The sequence below is a fragment of the Apiospora hydei genome (assembly GCF_038363865.1).
Source record: "Apiospora hydei strain CBS 114990 chromosome Unknown utg000008l_segment0_segment0, whole genome shotgun sequence".
Classification (NCBI taxonomy): Eukaryota; Fungi; Ascomycota; class Sordariomycetes; order Amphisphaeriales; family Apiosporaceae; genus Apiospora; species Apiospora hydei.
Window position 1 is genome coordinate 3,146,692 of NW_027117367.1, and position 18,522 is coordinate 3,165,213.

The following is an 18,522-nucleotide window of genomic DNA, read 5'->3' on the forward strand; positions in this document are numbered from 1 at the left end:
TTAGTATAGCCCTTCCACAACCTCTTCTTGGTATAGACTCGCTTTAGTGCTGTGAAAAATCAAGGATCGTTAGCTCTCTATTCATCGCACCCGTCCCGACAATGGCCTGACATATTAAATATTATAATTTGGGGGTATATTCTACAATAGACGCTAGCTTGACGATTTCGTGCACTACACTAACTCCCACGCCGCGGCGGGTGGTAACTTTCCTGGGGTCGTTTCTCCTCAAACGACACCATCTCGAACGAGTCCGCCGTGCTGCTCGGCGTGTTGGGCGAGCTCTTGACCACGACCTCCCTCGTCTTCATGATGCCCACGTCCGGCGAGTGCACCCCGGAGCCCGACCGCGACGTGCCCGTGCCGGTTTCGACGTCGCGCTGCAACGCCTCCTGCGACTCCTCCCAGCCCGCCGTCGACATGACCATGACCGAGTTGCCTTTCTTGTGGGGCTTCTGCGTGCCGGCCGTCACGGTGGTGCGATGGTTGGCTGTTCTGTTGTCGGTCCGGCCGTATCCAGAGGGGTTGTTCTTGTAGTAACTCCGCTGGCTACTGCGCAGCTCGCGGTAGAGCATTCGCCTAGTAAATCTTGATTAGCACTAGTCCATATTGTAGGATTTTGTAGGTCCACGTACAGAACGGGCAGGGAGGCAGCCATGATGGTGACTGCCGGCTCAGTAACGGTCCATATCGTGAGATCAACACGGCTATCTGGAGGGGTTTGTTAGTCCTTTGTCCTCTTTTTTTTATTTCTGTTCTTCTTTTTTGTTGTAACCTACAAGTGATATCCGGATCGGTAATGGCCGTAACTAAAACTGATTTGACAATTCCGGTGATGCCAGCACTGGTAGGAAGGTTACGGTGTTAGTCGAGAGCAAATTACGCAGGCTAATAGTGAAATTTCGGGATCATGCTTACATTGCTCCCATACTCATGGCCACCGTGACGCCAATCTTCTCGCGAAGCGGCATTGTCATCTTGAGCAAGGTCTTCCAGGGCAGGAACGCCAACACGAAGTCGATGATGGAACTGTAATCTGGACGGGAAGGGACATTAGCACAAGATTTTCGGGCCAGGCATATGAGGGGGCCACTCACATGAAGCGAAGGACTGCCATTTGGCCAGTTTCTGCTTGTCCCAGCAGACGCCCTCGACGCTGGGGTCCCAGACCTTTTCGATCGGCCGGCACTTGAGGAAGCCCGTGACCCAGACGGAGTGGAGGAAGAGGTTGACGGTGACGACGACGAAGAGCAGGAAGAAGCGCATCCACTTGTCGGTGAAGAGCCGGTAGAGCGTGACGGCGAAGGAGGTCTTGCTGAGGCAGCTCGACAGGATGGCGAAGGCGGCCACGATAATGGTCTCGCGGCCGATGGTGACCCTGTTTTCGTGGCTGATGGTCGAGTAGTGGCGGCCCATGCCGAGCGAGGTAATGTACGTGTTGAGAGACACGCAGACGATGAGGGCGAACTATAAGCGGCGGCACCGATGATGGTTAGCCAGTGTTGGCGGCGGCGTGGGCGAAGCCATGTGGTTGGCGGGGGGTCCCTGAAAAGCCATGTGGTATGTATGTAAGGCATGACCAGGTTCTACCAGGGAGTGGTGCGCCGATCACTCCCGAATTGAGGCCAGCCAGCAGCACGGATCAAAAGAAAAGACGAAAAAGAAAAGAGCACTACTCACCCAAGCCGCGATCATGAAGTGGTCGTCCCACCATAAACCCGTCGAACGTCTCCGCTTGCAGTATATTCGTAGAGCGAGAAAGATGCCAGAGGTGACGCTCAGAGACCACGTCGCCGCCAGCAGCCGCGGGGCTCTGGTCTCGTTTTCGTAATCCATATCCATTGGCAACAACCGGGCGGCGGCGGCGTGCGTCGTCGCTGCTGGGGAGGCAATTGCAGGTTGCGGCGCGGCAGGGCCCCCGGATTTCGATCAGCGGTTTCTGTGGTTTATTTTTGGCAATGGAGGAGCAGATGGAGGCGGGTTCGAAGAAGCTTCGTGGGTGGTGGTGCCGCGGGCGCCCGATTCGTATTTGAATGTTTTAGAGTTGAAGATGTGCCTGGCGATGGAGGCCTTCTGCTCCTCTACTTTGCAGACTAGCTATACAAACTAATGCGCCATGACAACTCTGCTCCCTACCTGACGAGCAGCGAATTCCGAGCCCCCCGCGAGCCAATCGCAGGCCCGGGGCATCGGATATTGGCAGCAGTTCATGAATCAGTCCAAGTGCCTTAGTGAGCCCATAGTATCCAGCCGACCAGCCTACCGGCGAGGCTAACTGCCCGCTTAGACTCCAAGGAGCCAGGATCAACGGCATAAGCGGGGCGGGATGGTCCTCCCGGTACCGACAGAGGAAAAAGCAACAGCAATAGACTTTGCATGCCCCTCCCATCTTCTGTCCGCATGGCCTGACGCATGTCCATGGAGCAGGCAAAGGACATCGTCGTCGCGAATGCCCCGAGAAAGGGCCTGAGATGCCATTCCATCATCAAGACATAATAAACCTGCAGAGGTTAGTTTGCCCATAGTCCTCTCTGCCTACGCCCTATGTGCTCTACTGTACTGCTAGAACTTTAGCCCTACCGATGGCACCTCTGTAGCCTGGGATTGTGGCTTGATGCGTTTCGATTATCGTCCGTTGCTGGCTGCACCGTTTGGTCAATTTTAAGTTCGCGTCAGTTCCCCAATCAGGTTGCATCATCCGAGCTGAACCGAAAGTTTCGCTCCAAGTTCGTCCCAGACCCAGGGCATCTCGAACCGGTGGAGCCCCTTTTTACGCTGGAGACATTGCCGGGATCATGGGTTGACAAGATCCGCCCCATTCTGGTTGACCCGGGGCGGAGGCCAGCTCCCTATTTATGCTTGCGTCAGGGTGCATTGGGCACGCTGCACAAACGCGCGCGACCGGCGCTGACAGCTGACAACAGAGCTTGGGATAACTCTATTTGCGCAGGCGGGTGAAGAAAAAGAGTGCACCGCAAAGCCGAGTGCTTGTTTCGACGTACAGTACTATATTAATTAGGATCAGTCACCATGGACTATCCTTTTAATTGGGAACACTTACGTCGTTTTCTTAGAGTTATTCCGACTTTTCTATTTGACTCGACAATGAATCGTCAAAACAGAACTAGTGGCGCGGACTATAATAATGCAAGCCTATTCACAATACATAATCTTCTTTTATGCCACCCGCCTGTTATTCCAAGTCCGTTCCTTGAAACTTTAAATCTCCCTCATTTAGGTCCAGAGTGGAATCTGTGGAATGCAACGCTATCGTTGATCCGGAGTCTAGCCTGGGTCTAGCCTGGGAGACGGCACCGGCGCTAGGTAGCGGCAGACTTTTCCAACCCAGCGTTTCCAGCGTGATCCTCGTGCCATTCTGCAGTGGCCACCTTGCCCGGAACGTAATAAGTCCTTTTCAAACGTACGATTCAATCAGCCACCGGCCAGGGGCACGAAGGGAAACGCCACAGTCCCCAATGGCAAAAATGAGCGTCCTGATTCGTAAGGTTTAGCCGGCGTCTGCTGTCAACTCAATCTATCTACAGTAGTAAATAGTGGTAGAATGTTCTTCGAATCGGCCGATCGGCCGATCGGATGAATCTAGTTCAACAGCAAATCCTTCTTCTGACCACACACACAACGTCCTACACAACAACGCCTGGATGAAGGGTTTCACTGGTGATTCGAAACCACCGCCAGCAGCAGCCCTGCCGGTGATTTCGAACGGGGTGTTCCTTCGATGGCACTGAAGTGTTTGTGGGGAGCCGATGTTACCGGCTCGTCCATGCACCCAGACTATTTGCGACCAAGACCCAATGCGGTCCTAGACCCGAGCCCAGGCAGTCGGGGGATGGAGCGCGCTAGACTGCCAAGGCACGGATACGGATAAAGTACTGGGCGTGGAGGGGGTGCCAGGCCACGGCCAGAGAACTGCTAAATCAAGGGGCCAGCAAAGGGCACAAGTTCATGCGTTGTTTTAGATGTGTATTCGCACCAATTGAACCAGGGTCGAGTCCTACAGCTACCCTTGCTTACTACGATCAGGGGTACTCCGTAGAGTTCTGGATTCCTATAGCGCGGGCAGGGGTTCCTCCGGGCGAACCAGGGACGGAATGGCGGAAGGGCCAGTCCCCCGTATCCACCCCATCTCACGAACTGCCTCTAACAGCCCTTAGCAGCAGCGCTCTAGGTCGCAAAGGGTAGGCAGTTCGCGAATCATTACTATTCTCTGCTAACTATCCTCGAGGAAGAAATCGATCGTACTAGAATTCTCCGAGCCTGTGGTTCGCTTCTGGGTTCGGTATGTGGTGATGCCACTTCGCCCAAGCCAAATTAGGGCCTTGATGACCGTACCGTACTGGACAGGGACCACGGTGAACCGGTGGGCTGGGTAAAAGGGGCCAGACCGAGACAGGAGCGCATGGCCCCCTGTGACCCCTGTGGTAATCAGCTGTCAAAACCGTCAAAGTCTGCTCTCTTTCCCTTGCAAAGGAAGTGCACTGCTCCGCCCGCTGGCTTGCATTGACATACTGCTCCTCTCGCTATGGGGGCCGGATCACAATGGCCGAGGACAATTACAAAGGTCAAAGAACAGGATCGAGACTGGAGGCTATCCTGAGGAACACCAGCCCCTCACAATCAGGGTCTCGCTAATGCGGCAATTACGCGAACACGATGGTCTCCAGGAAACGAAAACGGCGGATCGTGAAGCGAAGCCCTACACTCATTACACTTGGCGCCTTTAGCGATGACGGTGGGGTCGACGGCATACAGACTATGAGATTTCGGGCCCGAGATGCCATTTTGAAAGCAGTCCCGAAATCAAATTTCCATTCGACATGGACGCAATTTGGTGGCGCGACGGAAGCAACGGCCAACCGGCGCTAGGAAGTATAATGTTAGAGTAACATCCTTCTAGAACGATGGGTAATACTAATAATGGCATCATATATCCAAGGTAAAATAGTGCAATATTAATAAATCACTCAACACAGATTCTCATCCATCCAGATGCGGCCATGCAAGTCACAATTCTCTCAAGGTAGAGTCATTGTGCAGTCCTTCCAGCCATTGGAACAGACATTGTCCCGTAAAAGGCTCGCAAGCTACCTTGGTGATCTCGCCAAACACGATCTCGGACCAGCGCGGTCGTAGGGTGGTCGGAAGAGACTTATCTAGAACAAGCCGGCGGGATTCCTACCAGTAGCAGCAGCAGTAGTTGTGATCATCAGTCCTCTTGTATCGTTCGACCTCGTATTTCGCCATCATCGCCCTTCTTGTCCATGGAACGTGTGATGATTAGTATATCACCCAGTAAATCGCTCAATGCATATTTCCACCCAGGCTCGGCTGTGAAATTCACAATCCTATCAAAGTGGAATTGTGGTCCAGCTCCCCCTCCCGCCGCCGAAGCATACAGTTCCCCTCCGCACAATTGCACACGACCTTGATGATCTCGCCCAGCCCGATCTCGCCCACGGCGAACTCGGGCGCGACGAACATGAGGGCGTCCGCGGCCCCCTGGAGGACGGCGCAGTCGAAGTCGCCGCCGGTGCCCCCATGGTGGAAGCCGTACTCGATGTCCAGGTAGGCCGTGGCGCCGGGCTGCGCCTGCAGCTTCCACCACGGGTTGTAGTAGTGCGGGCCGTAGAACCCGACCGTATTGCACCAGGTCGCCTGGGAGGGGAGGGCGTGGGGGATATCCGCGCGGTCTAGAACCCGGCGCGGGTCCCACCAGTGGCGCCTAACAGCCCTTCTTTTGTATTGCTCGACCTCGTATTCGGCCTCGTAGCAGTTCTTGCCCGTGGCCGCGTGCTGCGCGGCGGCGGCGGCGGTCTTGATGAGGGCCCCGCGGATCTGCGTGTCGTTGTACTGGCTGGCCCCGACTTTGATCTGGAGCTCCCCGTCCCGGGCCAGGAAGCCGCCTGACTTGTAGGGGACCTTTTTGACGGCCACGGCCCCCTCGGCCTTGCACTCGGTCCTGGCGTTGTTGGTGGGCGTAGGGCAGAGCCCCTCGAGCGCGTTGGAGATGCTGGTGTACAGCTGCGTGCCCGTCACCGTCCCGACGTGCACCGACGACGGGCCGGCTTCGATGGTGACGGCGCCCGTCGGGACCACGCAGCCCGGGATGCTCGAGCACGAGTCCTCGTTGTTCACCACGCGCGTGCACACTTGACACTTCTTCATGTTGGTTGTAGGCGGGCCCAGGTCCTTGGTGATGGTCAGGTCGCGGCCGGCGAGGGTTGGGGTGGGGGTAATGATCGGTGCCCTGGCCGTAATTGGTGGCTGCGCTTGTGACGGTACTGGGGGAGACCAGGTCGCGGCGACATCACGCTTCGTGTCCTTGGGCGGAAGGCTGGTGTACTCGCAGCTCTTCGTCCTGACAACCGTGGGCGAAATGGTCAGGAACGGCAGAGTGCGGGTCTTGTCGCAGACACAGTACTCGGTCGTGATTCCCTGGTCGGGGTCCTGGTTCTGCTGGTAGCAGTCCGGCTTTGGTGGCGGGGGTGATGCCGAGGGGGTTGGTGAGAACGAGGGCACAGAACAGGCTGCGTTTGGTCAGTATACTTCCGAGGCACAATGAAAGGTTGGAGGCTCACAGTAGGCCATTTTGGCAAGTTCCCGCAACTGGTCTTCGTAAGACCTCTTGGTGACTCGATCGTACGCGAGTAGCGGCTTAGGGGTCGCAACTACGACGGGAAGTAAGTATAACAGTTGCCACAACATTGTAGACTGTTATTCGAGATACTATATCGAATTCGTCGATGAAGATTGTTTGGCGTTTGTGATGAAGGTAATATTGCTAGGTGATGTTCGAGTCTATGGGAAAAGAGTCCCATGTCTTAGGGGCTTCTTTCCAAGACTTTATATCATCACATCCTGCCCATTACATCTTTCTTGACCACTACGTAACCATGCATGCTTAAGTGTCACCACCCTCGCGAGTCCCCTCACTTCCAGGCTGAGTAAATCAACGCAGCGAAAACTGCCACCATGATTTCCACATGCGGGCCTTAGCATAGACTGAGTAAGTAGTGTTGGCGATTGTGATCGCTATTGATCGACACTAACCTCATGTATTCGAAAAAACTCAGTTTGCTGCCTGATACTGGAAACGTCTAGCAGTTCCCGACTGATGACGTGGAAGGTGCATCCTGCGATGAATAAACTGGATGTTTCGGCCAACGATTGGTCATGAGTACTGCTTCGATGTAGACCACCGAATTATTCAATGACGCGGCCTCAAGGTAAGATGGCTGATAGGGATGGGGGGTTAAGAGTGTCGGTTGGCTTCAGTCACAATTATATTGCATGATGCAGAGCCCAGACAACTCTTGAAGATCGAGGTCTGTGGGTCTATAGCTAAAAATGGAAAACGGGAGTGGGCGGCAATACTCTCGTGAAAGCCACCGGCCCCCTATTGCTAATTAATTATGCGCGTTGGTTGTACGTGCATAGTGGTTGCTCCGCTTCGCTAATCATTGCACCTGCTTTGCAGAAATGTCTCAACACCATCCTGGCTGATCCTTTCGCAAGCCCAACAATGGTGATACAGCAGAGACCGATGTTCAGAAAAGCTTTGCCAACCCTTCCAGCTTACGGGAAGGATACGGCAAGACCGCCCACACGAGATGGTTGAAGGAGCTTATCCGTCTGGACGCAATCATGCATGCACGACCAGATATAGTATCCCTGATGTCATGAGACGTTGCTTGCCATCTGGAGGAAACCAGTCGGTTGACAGAGGGTTCTCTAATAGCAGTAACTTGAAGGTAATCCATTTCAAATTAGGCATAATATCATGATGCACTACATACTGTATATCTAGCCTCAATCATGATCCCAAATCAGAGAGGCATAGTTCTGGTGGGTGATTTGCGAGGTCCCTCACTCTCTTGTATCCGTAATGCGACTCCTCAAATGCCTTCGGTGTGAATAGCCAGAACCCGACAGCGTCTTGGAGACGTCCTCTCAGGACCTCCCATTCGCCTTTGGTTAGGTATTCCCCCCATGGCGCATACAGTATACCCATAAAGTCACAACAAGTGATTCTAAACGTTTCCTCGCTCCTATCAAAATAGCTCTGTGCCGTTCCGCGGTCCACGATACACGGCGATTTGACAGCGAGCATAATCCGCAGCTCCAACGGGTGTTCGCGGTGGACCTTGAACTGCGCCTCAAACCTCCGCCACTCCTCGATCTGCCGCCGCGGGTCATGAAAGGTGGCCAGATGTCGGAGGTCGGACTCGATCGGTCTGGGGTCCACCGGAAGGCGCTCGAACGTCTGCAGCGCTGGGAAGACGGGGGCGGACCGGTTGTGATGGACCTTGCCCCCTGGAAAGTCCAATGGGCCCATGTTGCGCATGTTGCCTTGCTCGAGGTAGGCAAGCCACAGGCACCGCAGCCGGCTGACTACGCTGACAAAGCCCTCGAGAGCCGGCCCCTGGAGATCTCCGACGATGGGCAAGAGTGTCGTCTCCGAGGTGGTAACGGGACGTTCGAAAGCCATGCCGTCCAACGCGAGATTGAGCACCCCAACACCCCGTGCGTCATATGCCACAAGCTTGGGTAGGAAATCGGCAATGCATTCGACGCCCATAGAACAACCTTGGTGAATGCGCAGGGTATCAAATTCCGGGTTGCAGTATAGCGGAACGGGCATATTGTCGCACGGGATGCGGATGCTAAAGAACTCCCGCGCCGTGTATCTGGCGTCTTGGTTGACCCATAAGAGCACGCTGTGGCGGTACCCGTCCTGCGATTTGACCAGGTAGCGACGATCATCAGGGAGCCGCTGTGATATCAGCTTTATTGTGATGATGCGCTGTCGCTCGAGGCACGAGGTCCAGATGAGTCGGCGCAGCTCGATGGGAAGCCGAGCGAAAGGGTGAAAGGTTCCCGGCACGGGTTTGAAAAACGATGTCTCAAAAAGTGTTATTTCATGGCTGACTGACATTCTCGCAGCCGCAACCACGAGTTGCTACAGTACGATTCGATGCTAAAATTGTCGGTCTGGTGGAACAAATCGCGTAGGCGAAGGCTAGCGGACGCAAAACGAAATGGCCCGTTGTCTGGTGGGTGAAACAAGTTGAAAGTTGCGTTGATTCGCCAGGGTAGACCTGAGGTTGCGTTGCAGAAGTATGTAAGCTCAAGTTGGGTCAGTGGCACAATGCAAGTACCCAGGGAAACGAACGAGGTGACGTCAGCGCGCGTGCAGTAAATGCACGTCACCAACAGCACATTTGCAGAGGGGTTTGGGGGCGGTTGGGATGAAATGAATGATCGACAACTGTGATGTTGGCTCTGAATTGTGCTCACTAGCAGCCGAGTTCTAAATTTGTACGAGGCCCACCAACTCCGATTGGAGACTTTGGACCCCTCTGATACCCATTTCAAATTATTGCAGATCAGGTCCGCGTCAAGCACGATGAAGATCAGGGACTTGCCGACCTATCTTTCACAACAACAACTCGTAAGCTTCAGGGGGGATACCTACCCAGTAAATAACTCACGCTTGGAGGGTCATTCATGTCACACGATGCATCTTGGTGCTGTCGGATAATATAAATTGTTGATTACTATGCAGTGTCCATATTAAATGTAACTATGTATTGAGTCAGTTGGGGCTATATTCTCATCAATCTCAATGCACATAGGGCCTCTCAGTCGTTGGGTATCTGCCAACCAAAAGTCTTGGCAATGCGCGTACTTTTTGATAGAGAAAGAATCGGCGATAGATGTGATCATCCGTGTGACGGCATATCGCCAGTGGTAAATATCTAAAATCTTGTGGATTTCAGGCCAACATGACGTGGTCAGGATCACCAACGTCTTTGTTGTGCATGGCCACTGGGAACATTAATATTCTTGTTGATATTTGGGTGTATTGACAAGTTTTTTTTAAGTACATGTATCTAAGTACGGGGATATTCCAAGTAAATATAAAAGACAGGTATCATTCCCAGTGACCAACATCATCAAACACGGTAGCAAAACACGACACTCCATTCTACGAAGAAACAAACATTGTTTTTCATCTATAAATCCAATCTCAAGCCGACTTTGTGCATGTCCGATACCAGGCAAAATGCAGTTGTCTAAATGTTCTATGCTTTTCCTAGCTGGATTTCTGGCCATAATTTCCCTCTCAGAATTAGTCAAGGTTCCTCGGTGAGTCACAATATAGCTGATGATAGAGACACAGGTACTAACACATCGATTTACAGTGTCAATTGCTGTTGGCACCGGAAATGGTGTTTTGGAAAAGCGAGAGAGGAAGTACGTCGACATGGGCTACTATCAGACCGGCACGCCAGCGGACGAACTGTGGACCTTTGGTCTTCTCAGCTGCATCGCCATCGCTGCCGTCGGGACGGCCGACGAGCAGCAGGGAATCGACAAGGTCATGGCGCACGTCGTCGCGATCAGACAAGAACCGGACGGAAGCTACGGGCCCATGTTCTTTCAGCAATTTGACACGTGGGAGACCGCCGTCCGGGACGCCAAGATGAGAGACGTAAAGATGTACCTGAGTGTTCCCGAGACGGATGTCAACCTCGATGCACCTGACGCCATGCGAGACATGGTCAACAGAGCACGGGAGGCGTGCGCAAGAATCAACGGTCAGCTTGTACATACGACGGTGCGCAGGAACGAGGATGCGTGTAAACCACCTCCATTTGGTGCTGCCGAGGTAAAGCTTAACAAAGATGTTTTCATTGAGGGCGCTAAGGTATCGTCGTAAATAGGGATTTGGACTAAAGTGTTGGTTGGGTAGAATAGGCGCCTCAATTTCATCCACTATTGCTCTGGAGGTTGTTTGGGGCTTGTACTTGGTAGATCACTCGGCGTTGACCGATGGTCACGAAACGTAGTTGCCTACTTAGCTAACCCAAAGTCACTGCAATCACTATCCTCACAAGCCCCCTCATCTGAAGCCGCATCCCCGACGCTCGTGTCATGCTCCTTGAAGTACCGCACGTATTCCTCCCCACTCGGCCGACCCGCGCTTCCACACCCCACCGGACCCGCGCCGGTCCTCGAGCTCCCGCATCCCCTTCCACGCCTCGGGCGACTCCCGCCGCCCGATCTTGTACTCCCTGCCCCCGTCCACGACGCGGGCCTGACTGCACTGCACCACGCCCCAGGTCTCGTGCGCGCGCGCCAGCATGTAGGCGCGCCGCCGCTCGTCGTCCGCGACGGGGATTTGCGCGTAGGCACGGCCCTCGTCGGTGGCCTGGACGAGGATGTAGAACTCGTAGCGGTCCTCGTTGCCGTGGGCTTTGTCGGCGTACGTGTGGCATGGCAGCTCTCGGGGCTCGGTGGTGCCGGCTTCTTGCAGTTGCTTTTGCACGGCTGGCGGTCACTTCGCGATGGCGGGATTCTCGGGGGCCATTTCAGGGATGATGGGTAATGGCATCAATGATAAACTGGACGTCAAATGAAAGAGATCGTTCGTGTATGGAAAGAGGTTGAAAGAGGAAAAAAGAGGCCCGTATGGCAGTCGCTGGAGGAGGAGTAATAATACTGAGCCAGGCCCTGCAAGGTAACCCCGCGTCATCGAATAGAGGGTTACAATTGTTGCCTGGCTAAGCCTTTAATCTACCGAGCGTGGGCGGGCATGCAGTTTATTTGCTGCACATCCTCAACTTACTAAGCTGACTAAGAAATATGATATATCAACTGTATTTCTCCGTCATGTAACAGTAAGGGTTCATTCCAGATCCGTACTCTCGCCTCATTCCGCCGGCGCTTCTATTTACCGTCCCAATGCGTTGCCCCAGCTCAAAGAACATGATGGAGAGTATATTCAAGGCCCAAACTATGTCCCTGATGTCCCCGTCCGGCCTCATCATGGTTCTAGCGCCCTTGCCGCTACATGTAGCATAAGAGCCGCCCCGTCAACGACGATCCGGGCCATGTTTGATGGAATTGCACTTGAGCATGACTCTCTAAGAAGTCTCACAGTGACACAACTGCCAATCAGAGGTAGTAGGCTTGTTGCCTCGCCTAATTTGATCGGCAATATAGTACCAGCCCGGGTCTCTCATCTGGAGAGACTATTAAACGGAAGGACCGGTGACATTGAGGAAATGCCATAAGGGAGAGTGTAAGTTGAATTGAGGATACCGATGTAATCTGCACGTCACCTAGCTACACTCACAAGATTCTCTCCACTTAGTGTTGACACAAGAGCTTGGGATCTGGCGATACCCAGTCTCTAGTACGCATATACTATTAAGGTAATGTTAACAGCCACAATGCAGCCACACCTGGACGCCACTAATTAAGGGTGCAACGGCGGAACCAGCTGACAAATGTAGTTTCTGACAAACCTGCGAATAGCTCCCTGGGCATGACTCATGCCACTTGCCATGTGCATATCTAGGATACCCCCAGTCGACAGTGCAATGTCAATTTAGGATCCTTGCTATCATTTCCATTGACCCCAAATAAGCAATCATAAAGCTTTACAATGAAGTCCGCTCTCCGCGCCAAGACGGCGCTCATTCTGATTGACGTCCAGAACGGCTTTCTCCATCCGTCGTATTGGGGAACGGAGCGCAGCACACCCCAATGCGAAGCCAACATCGCCCAACTCCTCGCCCAGGCGCGCGCACATAACGCCAAGGCCCGGGAGTCATCATCTCCAAGCGATGAAGGCGGCGACGACGGGACGGTGCTCATCTGCCACGTCCACCACCACAGCATCACCCCGAGCTCGATGCTGCACCCGGACCAAACCGTCGAGGTCGACGGCGTGCCGCGCCGGGCCGTCGACGCGCAGCCGTTCGCGGCGCCGCTGGCGGGCGAGACGGTCTGGACCAAGGACGTGAACAGCGCCTTCGTCGGCACGGGCCTCGAGGCGTACCTCCGGTCTCATCGCGTCCGGCAGCTAGTCGTCTGCGGCCTCACGACGGACCACTGCGTCAGCACGTCGACGCGCATGGCGGGCAATCTGCGCATCGTGGACGAAGTCGACGAAGACCAGTCCGAGAAGAAGAAGTTCACTGTCGTGAAGTCCGAGGGGGATATCGTGCTCGTCGGCGACGCCTGCGCGACGTACGCGAAGGGCGGGTTCGAGGCCGAGACGGTGCACCGGGTCAGCTTGGCCAGTCTGGACGGGGAGTTCGTACACGTGGCGGGGACGGCAGATGTCGTCGGCACCGTGTTCGGGGTTTGAAGTGGCGGGGAGGGGGGCAAGGATGTTGGAGGAAACGACGTAGGGGTTGGAAGGCAGCTACTGTACGGCGTGCATCGGAGCGGAGTCGACCTGCCTTCTATCCACATTTAGTATGCACTTCTACTCGCATTTGTCGACGTTTGCGGTGTTTCCGGCAGTATTTCCGGTTATGGGGCGCTTCATTGTCGTTGCTTTTTGGAGATAAGTCGCCAGAAATATAGTCTGGTCCCCATCTATACCCGCAGCCCTACATTGTCGGGACAGGTGCGCCGGATTACCCCCGAAACGCATACTTGATCAAGGACGGGGTGGATCGTCGGCACAGGCAGGATCTTGACTTGAGCATGTGCTTTATCCACGCATGCACTTCTGGCCCGTCGCAATATAATTAATTATGCATTTGGGGTCAGCTCTTGGCAGTAAGCAACTCGGTGGAAGGTGGTTCAATTTTTTCGTCATATGCATCTGTGCCAGAATTGACAAAGCTTAATCGCCGTGAAGCACATTGTCTGTCGGACCCTTTTGACCAATCAGATGCAGTCGGTTCATTGTAGAACTTTGGTGGCTGACAACTGGGAAGCCTGTGCGCAATGTCCGGGGCAGAGATGCGCTGTTGGGTCCAATCGGAAGCTGGTCCAAAGCGACGGAAGGGCCAATTTGAAGACTAATTGTTGAAATGCGACCGTCTCTATGCATGCATCGTAAACGATATTGAGTGTCGGACCCGACTACCAGAACATCAGATCATATGTGGCACAGCGACACAAGATCGGGAGGAAAACACATATCCGAAAAGGGCACGTGTGTCACTGGAGTTTTGTTGTCGGACGGCAGGCGACAGACGCGAGGTATGCGATGCGACGTGCTGGCCCTCAGTTTTGGTCTGTGTCAACCTATCAACCCACATCTCTCGTCCCACGAAACAATTGCCGGGCCAGACCAACGTCAGCCATGGCGAACTACTGCCAGGCTGCGGCCAGACCCTTGCAGGCGTTGCGACACTAGAGCGCGTCTGGTGTGGGACAGCCCAGCCAGCTACATGACTAACGACCCCGGATTCCTGGCCGAGATCGACGGGAATTGCCATCAGAACGGGGTACGGCCAGGGACACTTCCGCCAATCTGCATCCTTCGTGTGCGGGTGTGGGTGAAAAAAGGAAAGAAAAGCAGCAATCCCGTATCTTTACAGGTGGAGATGACATGCATACGCGAACCGGGGACTTTGTCGTCAACGTGCAGTATAAAGATAAGAACCGCTGAAAACCCCCGAGAGTCTGGGACCATGGGTTTTCCTCTCTTGCTGCTGCCTTATTTACGTCTTTACTCCAGCCAGTCAACCCTTGCTTGCTAGACTTTGCATTCGCATCAATTGGGTTCCGGCTTCCAATTGAACTTGGAGTATCGCAGCGCGTTCCTATATACCCCAGTTCCGAATTGTCGCATATATACTCGTCGCCGCCCACTGCACGCCAACGAAGAAGCGTCGCAACAATATGGTGACCGAAGCAGTCGGCGTCAACGACGCAGCCGTCAGCCACGGACGGCATCTTGTTCACAGGTTGGTCCTGCCTTCCCCCCAACCACTCTCCAATCCCGCTACTGCCTGTCAGCCAGTCTGGGGTATTGGGTGGTGGTAGTGCGGGGAAATGCGACATGAGCCAACGCTAACCCCCCAACTCAATCTTTCAGCCATGCTCACGAGGGCGCAATACCGGGGACAGTGGACCTGCGGGCAGCCGGTAATTCTTCTATTGCCGAACTTCAATGCGACGAGAAAACAAGAATTCGACGTCACTAACGATGGGAATCCGCACATACAGAGGGCGACGACACAGCCTACGGTCAGGCATTGTTCCCCGTACCCGCCGAAGACCCGAACGACCCGCTACAAGTAAGTGCCGACCAGACAGAGCGAGGGGACGGCCGAGTCAGAATGGGATGCGTCAGATCTGATATGCCGAAAGAAATAAGAAGGGAGCTGACATGGTTTGGGTTTCACAGTGGCCGACGTACAAGAAGACGCTGATCCTGATCATCTGCTGCGCCTACTCCTTCCTTGGCAACGCGACCCTCATCGGGCCCTCGCCCTACATCGCCCTCTTCGCCAAGGAGTTCGGCGTCAGCCCCACGAAAGCGTCCACCCTCATCTCCTACCCCAACCTCGCCTACGGGTTCGGCTCGCTGTTCCTGGTACCCCTGTACCTCAAGTTCGGACGACGCCCCGTCATGCTGGGATCCATGCTCTTTGTGAGTTGAACCTTAAGCTTATTCCCCCAGACCAAAGCAAGGGGGCAGAGGACAGCTGACTCTGATTGGTGCCCTTATCCAATAGTTTGTTGCAGGACTCATCGGCTCTTCGCAAGCCAATGATTTCGGCGGACTCATGACAGCCCGCGTCTTCGCGGCATTCGGTAGCGGCGTTTGCGAGGCCATCCCAGTCCAGCTCTGCAACGACATCTTCTTCCTCCACGAGCGCGGAAAGAGGATCGGATACTACACATGTGAGGACTGGTGCCGAAACTCGCATTCGATGCCGTACTGACATGAGGAATTGCAGTCTGCCTCTCCATCGGAACAGTAGCACCGCTGGTGTCGGCCCACCTGCTCATCGAACCCTGGGGCTGGCGCCTGTTCTTCTACGTCGTGCTGGCCTTCGCCCTGGCGCTCTTCGTCCTCGCCTTCCTCTTCGTCGAGGAGTCGTCCTACGACCGCGACGCTCACATGCACATGACCGCGCCCGCATCGGTCGACGATGCTAGCCCAAGCGATAGCGACAAGGGTACGACCAGAGTCCGCGACCAGCCGCCTACCCCGTCGGTTCAGGAGGCGCCTCGCCGCAAGCCGTTCCTCAAGACGCTGTCGATCAAGGGCCGATACGACCCCGAGGCCCGATTCTTTGGGACTATGGCCATGTCTTTCACATACTTCTTGGTGCCGCAGGTGTTCTGGGTCATCACCTCCTTTGGCATCTACATCGGCCTCGGCGCGTTTGCGTACAACTACACGTTCCCGATCAAGATCATGGCCCCGCCCTACAACTGGCCCGAAGAGAGCTCCGGCTACATCGCCTTCGGCGCCCTCTTCGGCTTCCTCCTCGCGGTCCCCTTCTCCTTCTCCTCGGACCGGCTCGCCGCGCACCTGACGCGCCGCAACAACGGCATCCGCGAGGCCGAGATGCGGCTCGGCGTGATGCTGCCGGCCATGGTGATCGCGCCGGCGGGCCTGATCCTGTACGGCCTGACGGCGGAGCACGACCTGCACTGGATGGGGTACCTGATGGGCAACGGCATGATGTCGTGGGGCGCGTACTTTTACTTTTCGTTTGCGTTGGCGTACGCCGTCGACTCGTACAACACCAACACGTCCGAGATGCTCATCGCGATGAACCTGGGCAAGCAGGCCATCAGCTTCGGGCTGAGCATCAACCTGCTCGACTGGGTCCTCGACCGCGGCTACGCCGTCGTCATCTCGGGCATCTTTGGGGGCGTGCTGGTCGCGAACAACCTGGCGCTGCTGGGGTTCATGGCTTACGGGAAGCGCGTGCGGGTCGCGATGACGGGGTCGTGGCTGGCGAGGCTGCATGGGCGGCATAGCCAGAACAGCCCGCAGGTGGCTTAGTTGTCGGGGCTGCGGTGTCTACTTAAGTACTCGACCTAATGTAGTCAGAATCCATCAACTGGATCTTCACATAGCCTCTATAAAGGGGCTGGAATAATATCTTATCAATATTGAAACCGAGTCACTGATAGATCTGCGGTGTTTTGCACGTATAGCATCGGATGAAGTTTGAAACGGCGAGCTACGTATGCGTTAACTTGGTGTCTAGGTAAGCATATAATTAAAGTGATTGGCTGAATTGCTCATACCAGCCACCCCAATGGGGCGTCTCAAGATGTATATCCCAAACTGAAAGAGATCACCACCTTCTCTCCGTTCACCTATGCCATACAGGATCTGCCACCTTCTCCGTCGCAGCGTATGTCGTTGCCTGCAACAGAGGCTCCCTGGGCCGGAGCGCTGAGCCAATGGCAGTGCACCTGCGCCAACTAGGGGGTTTGCTAGTTTCAGCGTCATGGTGTCTCCGACAGCGGCTCGGGGAACGCATTACGTGCGCGGCCGTTGCCGGAGATGGATGACTTATACACCGAGGCTTTTGGCGAAGCTAGGGAATTCGGCAATAACGGCACGCTGCGGTAGGGCTCGGGTAGGTATTCCCCCAGATCCTGAGACGGGGAATCGTGTATGAGGGGGTTGGCCACGCGGCTTACCTTTCCTACAAGATCTGGGCGAGCGATAGGAGCAATTGGTTGCTCGAACTTGTCGCCGTGCTGGGTTAAGTGTGTGTTGCTGGCGCAGTATTCAGCCCAGACAGTGGCGTTATAATGGGACTGTTGGCGACTACGCCGGAGAGATCTTTTTTTGGCCTTGACACCTACTTAATGGCATATAGGTTGGCGACCTATACCGCTAACCTGAAGCAATCGCGGAGTTTGGATGGGCCCTGTAGTGACAATGCTATCTTTCTCGCAAGTACCTCATGAGCAGAGTTATCTACGCTGAAATAAACCTGAGCCCAGTGGCTCGTAGCCCCTCAAACAGTATCTCTTGCGCAGTCTATCCTGCGACTAGCTGCAGGTTCAATCGAGTGCAGTTGACTGTCGTAGTACGCTTTCAGTGCATGTATCGTGCCGCATTCCATGCAGCAATAGTCGACGCTGCCTGGGAGGCAACCCATCCCGTTCACCCTGGAACCGCCGCAAGATTCAAGTCTCACTGTGAGTTATTGAGGTTCGGCACCGTCAGTGACTTTGGGCTCATCATAGCAACCACAAGGTACGCCATTTTCGGGATTTTGATGAACTTGTTGATTGATGATCACCATGTTTATCTACCGAAGTATTTCCACAACAACTGATGTCGGGGCAGTATGGAAGGCGCTGCATGGGGATAGCCTTGGATAGCATATCGTTCCGAAGGCCAGGATAGCGTGACGTGATACAACATGTATGAGCGCCGTATAAGATATCCGATGCAACGTCAGCAGCAGATCTACGGGAATCTTTGGTAACACGAGCCGATCCCGGTGATCTTTTCCTGATCTCACCCCGCATGCAACCATGCATGGTTGATTGGTTTTAGCCTCAAGGTCCTCTGCAAGGGGCCTCGGGTCTCCTGATGCCATGGCGCATTCTGGAGTCATCTGGTATCTAGATTCGGGGATTTGCGATTCCTGCATAGGTCGCATAGTCTCTTCATCGAGGGGCTATAAAGGCGCGCTTTATCAAGTACCGTATTCCAATTGGCCACTGGCAGTCAAAGAGCTCGCACATTACAGACAC

The 18,522-nt window shown here is 54.6% G+C and overlaps 7 protein-coding genes across 7 annotated transcripts; 3 read left to right on the forward strand and 4 right to left on the reverse strand.

Annotated features, from left to right (window-relative positions):
* Positions 1-185: 185 nt before the first annotated feature.
* Positions 186-1,842, reverse strand: PG997_011549 (uncharacterized protein; the record flags this gene model as incomplete). The annotated part of the gene is made up of 6 exons (XM_066815864.1): positions 186-579; positions 636-711; positions 780-844; positions 919-1,036; positions 1,098-1,467; positions 1,681-1,842. Coding segments are annotated over 6 exons (1,185 nt in total), but the record flags the coding sequence as incomplete, so codon positions are not given.
* Positions 1,843-4,231: 2,389 nt separating this feature from the next.
* PG997_011550 (uncharacterized protein) lies at positions 4,232-6,609 on the reverse strand (the record flags this gene model as incomplete). Its single annotated transcript, XM_066815865.1, has 3 exons — positions 4,232-4,437; positions 5,433-6,492; positions 6,568-6,609. 3 exons carry the CDS (start codon positions 6,607-6,609, stop codon positions 4,232-4,234), a joined length of 1,308 nt encoding a protein of 435 aa, XP_066665155.1.
* Positions 6,610-7,834: 1,225 nt separating this feature from the next.
* On the reverse strand, positions 7,835-8,956 carry PG997_011551 (uncharacterized protein; the record flags this gene model as incomplete). Its single annotated transcript, XM_066815866.1, has 1 exon — positions 7,835-8,956. One exon carries the CDS (start codon positions 8,954-8,956, stop codon positions 7,835-7,837), a length of 1,122 nt encoding a protein of 373 aa, XP_066665156.1.
* A 1,332-nt stretch (positions 8,957-10,288) lies between these two features.
* On the forward strand, positions 10,289-10,744 carry PG997_011552 (uncharacterized protein; the record flags this gene model as incomplete). Its single annotated transcript, XM_066815867.1, has 1 exon — positions 10,289-10,744. One exon carries the CDS (start codon positions 10,289-10,291, stop codon positions 10,742-10,744), a length of 456 nt encoding a protein of 151 aa, XP_066665157.1.
* Positions 10,745-10,957: 213 nt separating this feature from the next.
* On the reverse strand, positions 10,958-11,795 carry PG997_011553 (uncharacterized protein; the record flags this gene model as incomplete). Its single annotated transcript, XM_066815868.1, has 2 exons — positions 10,958-11,344; positions 11,763-11,795. 2 exons carry the CDS (start codon positions 11,793-11,795, stop codon positions 10,958-10,960), a joined length of 420 nt encoding a protein of 139 aa, XP_066665158.1.
* A 680-nt stretch (positions 11,796-12,475) lies between these two features.
* Positions 12,476-13,183, forward strand: PG997_011554 (isochorismatase family protein; the record flags this gene model as incomplete). The annotated part of the gene is made up of 1 exon (XM_066815869.1): positions 12,476-13,183. The coding sequence occupies one exon, from the start codon at positions 12,476-12,478 to the stop codon at positions 13,181-13,183; it is 708 nt and encodes a 235-aa protein (XP_066665159.1).
* Positions 13,184-14,676: 1,493 nt separating this feature from the next.
* PG997_011555 (MFS general substrate transporter) lies at positions 14,677-16,801 on the forward strand (the record flags this gene model as incomplete). Its single annotated transcript, XM_066815870.1, has 6 exons — positions 14,677-14,741; positions 14,873-14,922; positions 15,004-15,074; positions 15,185-15,430; positions 15,516-15,684; positions 15,741-16,801. 6 exons carry the CDS (start codon positions 14,677-14,679, stop codon positions 16,799-16,801), a joined length of 1,662 nt encoding a protein of 553 aa, XP_066665160.1.
* Between the last annotated feature and the right edge of the window lie 1,721 nt (positions 16,802-18,522).